A 10,560-nucleotide genomic window follows, 5' to 3' on the forward strand; every position below is an offset into this window, starting at 1 on the left:
GCACAACGTTAATCATGCCAAATCTCATCTTGAGCGTTCTGTATGTTAACGTTTTCTTTCTTACTCGTAGTTCTTCATACTATAACGATGTAGAGTGATGGTTTTTTGTTTTGTTTTCGCGGCAGCAATTGTTATTGAAGTCTATTCCATCATGCTTTGAATTGAAATGCCGGGCTTATAGCTTGTTAAGCCAGTGTTATCATCTCGTTGGGGCTATTCCTCCCCAGAAACAGATTCTTTATAAGGGTCTTGATCTCACCAATTCTGCTGGCCATGAGTGAGCACTCAGCCTATTTCTGTTCTTTCATTTCTTTCACTTAAGTAACATAGCGTTGGTAATAATGGATTATCCTGCTACCTTAGTGTTACTTTATCGATTTTCCTTATTGGTTGTTTTCTTATTGCATCCATTTAAGGCTGTCAGTGAAGCTATGGTCTTGCAACTTCAATTCACAGCTAGCAAATGCTTTGATCATTGAAGGAGACTATCAAAATTCGATTGCTGCATTGGAGTCGGGATACATATTTTCAGTTGAGATATGCTATCCAGAACTGCAGGTTGGTACCTAAATTTATGTTTTTGTGCTCATTGCCTGTGTTTCTGTGTTCTTCTGGAATCGTATTTTCTTGTCATTTATTCAATTTTTGAGTGGCATTGATTTGGGAATCTTTGGGTTCGTAACAGAATGCTGTTAGCTAAATAGCTTTGGTAGTTCCCTCTCGAGTTTAATTCCCATTGGTGTAGGATCATTGTGAGTTAATATGATCCTCTTTCGTCTGAGTGGTTGTATGGTCGGGTCAAAGGTACTCTTCATAGTCCTTGGAAAGAAATAGTCTTGGAGCTCTCTTCGTTTCTGATTTAATTCAGTATTTTTAGGAATATAAGTAGGTGGGGGATTTTCCCCTCTACTTTATGTTTCTTAGTTTGGTTCGGTGGCCAGTGTTTTGTCTTTTGATGGGTCCCTTTCTTTTTCGTTTGGGTTCCGTCGTGCATTGTCAAATTGCGAGACCACAGATGTTTTGACTCTTCTTTCTTATATTGAAGAGGTCGAGTTCAGGCATGGAAGGAGGAATTTTCGTGGTTGGAGTCTTAGTTCATCTGAGGGCTTTTCTTGTAACTCGTTCTCTCTTTGGATGAATATCTTTATTCGTTGTGAGTTCTTCTCATATGTGGAATGTTAAAAGTATCAAAGAAGGTCAAGTTCTTCACTTGGCATGGAAGAGTGAATACTCTTGATAGACTTATAATGAAGGTGCCTTCATTGGTTGGTTCGTTTTGTTGCATTCTCTATCGGAACACGGAGGAAGATCTGGTTCATATCTTATAGAGATGCGGTTTCATGTGGTCTGTCAGGAATTTTTTTCTTTGAGGTGTTTGTTTATTTGTCTGTCAAACATAGATGTTTTAGGGAGATGATCAAGAAGTTTTTTTTGTGAGAATGGGAGGTTTTTTATGGCAAGCGGGGTTGTGTTCTCAGCTGCGGGGTTTTGGGCTGAGAGGAACAATAGAATCTTTAGGGAGTCGAGAGGGATCCTTTTGAGGTATGGTCTTTGATGAGGTTCAATGTTTCTCTTTGGACGTCGATGACGAAGCTTTTTTGTTATTACTCTCTAGGTCTTATCTTGATTGAAATCTCCTTCTTTAATGGAACTTCCTTTAAAGGGATCTTTTACTCTTGAGGTTTCTGCAAAGTAAAATCTGGGTTCCTTTTCAGTTTCTGTTATTATAAGTTTAAATTTTTTCTTTTAATCTAGGGTAGTCCTTTTTGGTTGGATCTCTTGAATAAATTTCCTTGAATTATCTTTACCTCCATTCACTAGTGAAATTTATTAAAGAAAATTTAGGCCCCGTTTGATAACCATTCTGGTTTTAGTTTTTAGTTTTAAAAACTATGCCTACTTTCTCTCGATTTCTATAGTATNGAAATTTATTAAAGAAAATTTAGGCCCCGTTTGATAACCATTCCGGTTTTAGTTTTTAGTTTTAAAAACTATGCCTACTTTCTCTCGATTTCTATAGTAAGTTTCTCACAATTCTTGCTAACACATTTGAATTCCTAGCTAAACTTTAAAAACAAAGACAAGTTTTTAAAAACTATATATGTTTCTTTAGTTTTCAAAGCTTGGCTTGGTTTTTAAAAACTCGGTAAAAAGTAGACAGGAAAACAAAGAAGCTCATAGGTGGAAGTAGCGTTTGTAAACTCAATTGTCAAAAACCCAAAAACTAANGGAAAACAAAGAAGCTCATAGGTGGAAGTAGCGTTTGTAAACTTAATTGTCAAGCCAAATGGTTATCAAACGGGGCTTTATTGTCTTGCTTTACACGTCTAACTAGTTGCCTTGTTGTCATGTGTGAAAGATGTTTTTTGCAACTTCGATCCTTCATGTGCACCTTATGCAATGGTACGATGATAATTCTGTTGAACAAGCTGTTAACAAGTGTGATGAGGTCTGGGAATCTATTGAACCCGAGAAAGTAAGTGGATTTCTTCCCTTTTTCTATATTCTTTTTAACTGTACGTCAGCAAGATAACATCTGAAGATGAAAAGGCTTATCTATCTTCAAAAGTATATTTTTTGTTCTAAATATAATTATTTTTTTACATATTTACTTATTCTTTATTCACTGCTTGTCATGTNAATCTATTGAACCCGAGAAAGTAAGTGGATTTCTTCCCTTTTTTCTATATTCTCCTTAACCGTACGTCAGCAACATAACATCTGAACATGAAAAGGCTTATCTATCTTCAAAAGTATATTTTTTGTTCTAAATATAATTATTTTTGTACATATTTACTTATTCTTTATTCACTGCTTGTCATGTCTTACTACTGCAATAAAGAGACAACAGTCCGTTGGCTTATTATTTTACAATGAGCTGCTGCACATTTTTTATCGACTTCGGATCTGTGACTACAAGAATGCTGCTCAACATCTAGATAAATTAGATGCTGCTATGAAGGCTGATTTGCAACAAACACAGTACATAGAGGATCTGACTAAAGAAATGAATGCTTTAAATCAGAGTCTATCCAGGTCTGATCTACATTATAAAGATAGGCTGGCTCTCACTGAAAAACATGCTCAGGTTCGGAGTCAGCTTAGAAGTATGACTGAACCAACTTCCGTAAGCAAAGAATCTTTAGAACCTGGGCAGTTCGGAAACATGAGAAGAAAGTCGAGAGACAAGCTTGAGTTGGCACCATACCCTATTGACGGGGAGTGGCTACCAAAAAGTGCTGTTTATGCACTTGTGGACCTTATGGTTGTTATCTTTAGCCGGCCTAAAGGACTTTTCAAGGAGTGTGCAAAACGAATTCAATCTGGAATGCTTACTATCCAAGGTAAATATTTTTTAATGTTCATGCTTTAACTACTACTGAATATAAATTTGTCGTTTGATTAACTCTAATGGGAGAGCTTTTTGTTAAGCTTCCATAGCTATCACAAAGTGGCAGAATTCTCGTCTTACCCTGTGTTAAATTATTTTCAAAGTTAGTGTAGCCTCCTAATTATTAAATTAAGAGATCGTCTTTTTTATTTTTGTAATCTTTTAGATCTTTTCAACTGACTTACGAAAAACCAAGAGAATGAACTGAGGCGGCCCCTCAATTAGCTTCATACCTGATGTTTCCGACATTTCAGTTTTGGAAGTACAATGATTAGACTAAAACTCTTTGTTTTTTTTTTTTTTTTCAAATTGAGTTCTTCGGTAACTCTATTATGCTTATAGAAATTTAGTTTGAACTGATTTTGACATTGAAGAAATGATATGTTTCTTGCAGAGGAGTTGGTGAAGCTTGGGATAACTGATGGTATGAGAGGTAAGACTTGGACGTTGGAATATTGTCCATACTTCTGCTTCTTAGTGTTGAACTTTGGGATACGTTTTAATTATACTCTTAGACTTTGAAAATTTTCAGTTTTACCTTTGAACTTAAGTTTTTCATTAAAATAAGGAAATTGATGCAACGATCAATATGTAAAAATTAGAATGCACACATGAATTGACTTGAGCTAACATGTACAAATGGGTTACATAAATGATTTTAATGATTCTTTTGAGTTGAAATAAATGGTAAGAATAATTTTAATCTTCTATGTAGCTGTAAATATCATGTACATAATTTTTATTCCTATTTCAAAGTTAGTGTAAAATGAAAAATTTCAAAGTTTAGGGGTTTTTAAATGATACGAGTGTAATTGAAACTAATCTCGAAGTTTAGTCATTGCGAATAAGTTAGGCTTGTATTTATCTCATTAAAATTTGATTGGTCTGTTAATTATTTTACTGACAACCTGTCAGGGTTAAAAAAAAATTATTACCAATTTAAGCTTGTTTCAGTGCTACCTGAGGGCTGAGAGAACAATATTTGCACAATTACTTCATGTCCAAGTTGATTATTGAAATAGCTTTGAAAAATATCTTATCGAAGCAAAATGTTGTAATATATTTCTCAACCACCACATAATTCCATATTTTCATCTTTTACTGCTTTTGGTTATTTACCGTGCACAGTTTCATATTGTAAAAAGAAAATATATATATATATATATATAATTAACTCTGGAACTGTGTGTCTAGCAGAAGTCAGTTTGCAACACTCTGCCATATGGATGGCTGGCGTTTATTTAATGCTTCTTATGCAGCTTCTTGAAAACAAAGTAGCCATCGAGCTGACGCGTTCTGAATTTGTTGAGGCACAAGAGGTAAGGACTAGTAAATTTTATTCATCCATTCTTGCACTTCTTTTCAATTGTGTTCCGTGTCAGCTCTGTCTCACTATCCATTTGTGCACGTGTTGAGTTAAGTCTTTGCTTTTGCTTGTGGCCTTATATCACTCTTTCATAAAGCCTAGCATACACTTTTCACTTGTGTTGCAAGAAGTATCTCCAAATGATGTATGCTGATGTTCGTTAGCTGTATTTTGCTTGTGGTTTTGTTGGAGTTTGTTTTGTTAGCTTCAGAATTTGATAACTAGGGTATATAGGAATAACCTTTTCTTTTGCTGATACAAATGTTTAACCAAAATAAAGAAATACGATCACCAGCTCATAAAAATTGGTTCCAGGGCTTTGTTTAGCACTCATGGCCAGCGTAATGTGCCGATGGCAGCTTTGTGCAAAATTTTCTTTTGCTCAAGAACGCTTGGTCGTTATTGTCAAGTCTCATCTTTCTAAACCATGGTTTGAAAGAAATCTAAAGATCTTCCACGACAAGCGTTTCCCTTAGTTAGATCGTTTCAGTTGGGTTTGTCCCAAGGCTTCTTCTTGCTGTTATCTTTCTCAACAGTTTGCTGGCTATTCTATTCAAGATTTGAGTCTGGACTGGAAAACAGCGGCCTTAATACTGCTGATTTTCTCCAGCAGAAACTTCCAGGCTTTGTTTTAATGCCATCAGTATGTTATTTGTGTGTTTCAAAAATCCGATGTTTGCCTCCTTCTCAGTTGATTGTTGCCTGATTCATCTAAATACCTGTATTGTATTGCGTAGGCCTTGGTACAGATGAAGAATTGGTTCGTGCGCTTCCCTACAATTTTACAGGCATGTGAGAGTATGATTGAGATGCTTAGAGGCCAGTATTCTCATTACGTCGGTTGTTACCATGAAGCAACCTTCCATTATATTGAAGCCGCAAAGGTATTCGTACGTTCTCGCAATTTTAGTTTCCACGATCGCGATACTGCTCAAGAAGTTTATGGTTTGTTGTTAGTGTCAAATTTTGTTAAGTCTCTTGCATGATTATACAGCTATCAGAGAGCAAATCAATTCAAGCAATGTGCCGAGTTTATGCAGCTGTCTCTTATATCTGCATTGGCGATGCTGAATCATCTACACAGGTAACACCTTTTCTTATTACAGCGTTTATATACGTGATGAAATATACATGCATCTACGTTCGTTCGTTCGTTTGTTTGTTTTTGTGGGGACTGCTAAAGAGATGAAGTACACGAAAGAAGAGTGCTTAAAGGGTAACAAAAAGAACTACAATAAGAAGATGCTGCTAAAAAAAGAAAACTACATGAAAAACATGCATATAATATTTAAGGAGAGATATATATTTAAGTGAATAAAGGGATAGAAAAGTAAAAAGACGGTAAAAGACAACATGTCTAAGATATTCACTTGTTCATATCCAGGTTTCACTGCCTAATGGATATGTGTTCAATTATTGGGATGGTTCTCATCGATCCTCGAAAATCGAGACTGAAAGAAATTTCAAGGAAAATGAATTGACAATTTCGGCCAGTATGGCTCTGCGTTTATTCATGGAAAAGGAAGATGTTTAAGGCTGTAGAATAGATTCTTTTGAGAATCCTTTCCTTTGGTCAGGCTACACTACACCATCACAACAATTATTGTTAATATAATTAAGTTTTCATTTCTTTAGAGAAAAAAACTCTTATTTATCTATTTATTGATGGTAAGTAGCATTACAGGCGCTCGACTTGATTGGACCAGTTTACAGAATGATGGATTCTTTTGTCGGTGTTCGAGAGAAAACCAGTGTTCTTTTTGCTTATGGCCTCTTACTGATGAAGCAACATGATTTACAAGAAGCAAGGTACTTTCTTTCATTAGATAGGAGAATACAACAATGTTTTTAATCATAGTCTTAAAAAATCACCCTGTCCCAAATGCTCCTCTCCTTTCTCCTCTCTTCACATTTATTTAATTAATATCAATAATTTGTTATAGTTCTTCCTTCTTTAACCATTTCTTGTATATTTTCTTACCTATTGTCTCTTCTGTTGTAAATTGTTGTCATACTCCTATCTTATCAATGTATTAGGTTCTAGTTAAAGTTAAGATGGTTGTGGCAAAACATTACTTAGGTACATGGTACTATAATTTGGGGCAAAATATGTTTTTGGGCTTATGTTTATTTGGTCCTTGGGTTTCGAAAGGTACGCTTTGATGAGATCCTTGGGTTGCAAAAGGTACACTGTAACAGCATAAGCCCACCGCTAGCAGATATTGTCAACCCAAATAGATCAATAGAGTTAGTGGGAAGATTGTGTGGCAGTTACTTCGAGGCAATAGTTAATTTGGGCCCTAGGACCGCCTTATGACCCCTTTTCAAACCCTAAGGACTAAAGCGTATCTTTTGAAGTCGAGCTTTGTTTCCCAACAATGGCTAGTAAACCCGATCAAAATAACTCAATATTTTTCTTAGGCTCAGAGTAGGCATACAAAAACTATATGTCACCATCTTAGAAATAAAACCAGCCTCACCTACCATATTCCACAATGGGTAGCTAAATATTATGTCGTTCATGTCGGGAAAGAAGCATGCTCGTCGTTAGCTAATGGTGTTTTTTTCTCCCTTCTTCCACAGAAATCGATTGGCGAAAGGATTACAATTGACCCACAATCATTTGGGGAATCTTCAACTCGTTGCACAATATTTGACGATTCTCGGGAGCTTGGCACTTGCTCTACATGACACTGTGCAAGCCAGAGAGATATTGAGATCATCTTTAACATTGGCAAAGAAGCTCTATGACATCCCAACGCAGATCTGGGTGCTATCAGTTCTAACAAGTATGCATATCATAATTCTTCCTAGTTACTATAAACATTTTGGTAGATTTTCACAAGGCACCTAGACTGAAGAACACATGCTGCGAGCAACTGTCTCAGGACATTTTTTCTTGCATATTTGGATAAAGGTTACAAGCGTAAACGTGGGAAGAAGGGAGCGAGTGTGTGAAGGGTTATTATAGGGGTGATGTTTGTGAGAGGAGCATATCATTTTTCTGCACGAACATTCTATTACATTAGTACACATACAAATTTACCTTTTTTTCTTCATATATTTATAGCTTTATACCAAGAATTGGGTGAAAAGGGAAATGAGATGGAGAACGCAGAATATCAATCTAAAAAGGCAGATGATCTGCAAAAGAGACTCGTCGATGCTCATTCATCCATTCATCACATCGATTTAGTAAGCCATTCATGTTGATCTAATCTTTCTTTCTGTTCTTTTTAAGAGAATGTTGTTCTAATCGTTTGATGAATACAGATCGAAAAAGTACGGCGTGAAATTCAGCAACTTAAGGAGGTCGATATGAAGCGTGCAATAGGTGGCCCGTCGCTTGGGGTTAATCTTGATATCCCAGAATCCATTGGGGTATCAGTTTCATTGCCTACTTCGTCGTTGAAGCTTATGGATATGGACACAGGGAGACGTGGGAAGAGGAAACTTTAGTGGACGTTCTTCCAATTAAGCCTCTTGTTGTCATCTTGTTGTAAGAACTGTGATTGACTTGTAAATATTAAATTTATTGCCCACTTTAAATTATTGTCCCTTTTTTTTTTTTTTTTTTCCAAGATATTTTCTCTCAATTTAAGCATTTAAGCATAATTTAATTATAATTAAAAATAAAATAATAATAATAATAATAATAAACTGAACCAGATAAAGAACTGGATGATGCCCTGCAAAGATGGCTAAAAATCTAAATTAATAAAAATTAAAATACCTTTAAAATATTTTTGAACGTTTAAAAATTTCAAAAATATTTAATTTTGGATGGTAAAAAATATATATAAACTAAAAAAAAAAAACTTAAAATACATCCTTTAATTTTCAAAAATATTTAAAATTTTTTATTAATACCTATCTAACTTATTTTAAAAACTTAATAAACACTAACTTAAAAGTAAATTAAAAAACTTGAAATTTTTTCAAATAATTTATGAAGTGTCCGATAGATTATTTTTGTCAATGTATTAACTTTTTTTTTAATTATTTTATTATAAAGGTAAAAGTTATTAATGTTATATTTTTTAAGCATAGTACTAATGGTACATGTATTTTTAAATGTTTCAAAAATATTAGAATTAATGAAACTTTTTAAAGTTTAAGAGTATTTTTTTAATATTATAAAAAAATTAAGGGTACTCTTGAAATAAAATTCTAACAATTTCCTTCCAAACTAATTGTAGCGTATTTTTTTAGACATTTTTTAAACAAAATACAAAGTTTAGAGATATTGTGCTTAGACTTGGGTAGATTTTTCACTTTTAACTCAACACAAAGATAGCTTAGGAAAATGGAGAACATGAAGTTGCCATAATAGAAAGTACAAGGAACAACTACTCTAACATTGGTTCGATAGTCTTTATGCATCGCTTCCGTCATTCGTATATGGGTGCCTTGCCTTTATTTGAAATATAAGAGTAGCAAATAGTTTGAGTATTTTAAGAAATACTCAATGAGTGATCAAACTATTGGGGTCGTGAAATGGAAACACATGCACATGGTGAGACCTATCATTTAAAATATCATTTCATTCTCATAGGTGTGACTTTTCAATCCAGGCTAAATTGGATATATAGTACTTCTCTACACACGGCCTACAGGTTGTGCGAACGTGAACCACCAGGCAAACTTGCACACCCTCTAGGCCTGTTGGTTGGCCTAGCACTTGCTGACGGTCGTTGTATTGTCATGGTGAACATGATGGTCATAATCAATCTCATAGTGTACGCGTCTGTACTCATCATAATGTGGAAGTATTCCGATGCACGTGAGACTTTATTTCAATAGGATAAATAAGTCGTATTGAAAACTTAGAACACAAATGTGGAAAATGGTGAACATTATGATCTATGTTTACAAAACTTAGAACACAAATTAGATTAAAAAAAAAAAAGGAATAAAATGATGAAAATAGATGAAGAACAATATCCATAAATGAGAGAAAAAAGAAAGCAATGTGGAAAATGGTTGCAACTAAAATGAGGATTCAAAATTAAGGCTTCCTCTTCATTGATTGATGAAGCTTCCAATAAGAAGCTGAAAGTGTAGTGTCAAAAAGAGCAGAGGAAAGCCATAAATGTCTCTATTAACAAACAAACAAAATAGTACAATAACTCAACTCACATTGTTAATCAAACTGTAAAAGAATTTGAAAAAAGAAGGCAGAGAATTAGAGATCGATTCATGAATGGAAGAAAGAAGAAAGAAATTGTTCTAGCTGAGAAGAATCATAGCTGTTTCGTGTTCAATCACCTGGTAGGAAACATTGTAATACTACACGGCGGCTCCTTGACGCGATAAAGAAGAAGATATTGCTGAAAATTACAGGTCACATGGATCGGCACCTTGTTGAGCTTGAATATCCCAAGATGAAATCCAACCGAACCAACCATCGTGATCTTCACAACCACTTGAGCCTTTTTTCTGTCATCTTCAAGCAGCGATATACTGTCTCGATCTATTGAATCTCGATCCACATTCAGCGTTACATTTAACGATGTAGTGTTTCCAGGTTCTTGAGAGAAACTAGGTATCACATTCCTGCCTAATTCGATGTTTTCTGATACTAATTTCATATTAAGATCGCTATAACTCAACTCCAATTTCTCGTTCTTGTTCTTTATATCGATCGCCATACGTACCTTTGTGTTTAGGACGGCGACATTTTGATTTGTGGAGTTTTGAATCTGGATTTTGGAGAGATCGAGCATTTTGACGGTGATTTCAGGCAAACCGGATTGGAGGAATGACACGAAGATTACGCCGAGGATGAGAAGAGTGATGGCGA

General features: G+C 34.9%; 2 protein-coding genes across 2 annotated transcripts; one reads left to right on the forward strand and one right to left on the reverse strand.

Annotated features, from left to right (window-relative positions):
* Position 1: 1 nt before the first annotated feature.
* LOC111788444 (sister chromatid cohesion protein SCC4-like) lies at positions 2 to 8,309 on the forward strand (the record flags this gene model as incomplete). Its single annotated transcript, XM_023668778.1, has 13 exons — positions 2 to 40; positions 126 to 277; positions 417 to 558; positions 2,360 to 2,476; positions 2,843 to 3,344; positions 3,786 to 3,824; positions 4,589 to 4,710; positions 5,495 to 5,641; positions 5,752 to 5,841; positions 6,442 to 6,566; positions 7,341 to 7,546; positions 7,828 to 7,952; positions 8,031 to 8,309. Coding segments are annotated over 13 exons (1,992 nt in total), but the record flags the coding sequence as incomplete, so codon positions are not given.
* Positions 8,310 to 9,765: 1,456 nt separating this feature from the next.
* LOC111788445 lies at positions 9,766 to 10,408 on the reverse strand. The gene is made up of 3 exons (XM_023668779.1): positions 10,026 to 10,408; positions 9,897 to 9,909; positions 9,766 to 9,855 (listed from the first exon to the last, which is right to left on the reverse strand). Exons 1-3 carry the CDS (start codon positions 10,406 to 10,408, stop codon positions 9,766 to 9,768), a joined length of 486 nt encoding a protein of 161 aa, XP_023524547.1.
* Between the last annotated feature and the right edge of the window lie 152 nt (positions 10,409 to 10,560).

The sequence above is a fragment of the Cucurbita pepo genome, chromosome LG02 (genome assembly GCF_002806865.2).
Source record: "Cucurbita pepo subsp. pepo cultivar mu-cu-16 chromosome LG02, ASM280686v2, whole genome shotgun sequence".
NCBI classification, from domain to species: domain Eukaryota; kingdom Viridiplantae; phylum Streptophyta; class Magnoliopsida; order Cucurbitales; family Cucurbitaceae; genus Cucurbita; species Cucurbita pepo.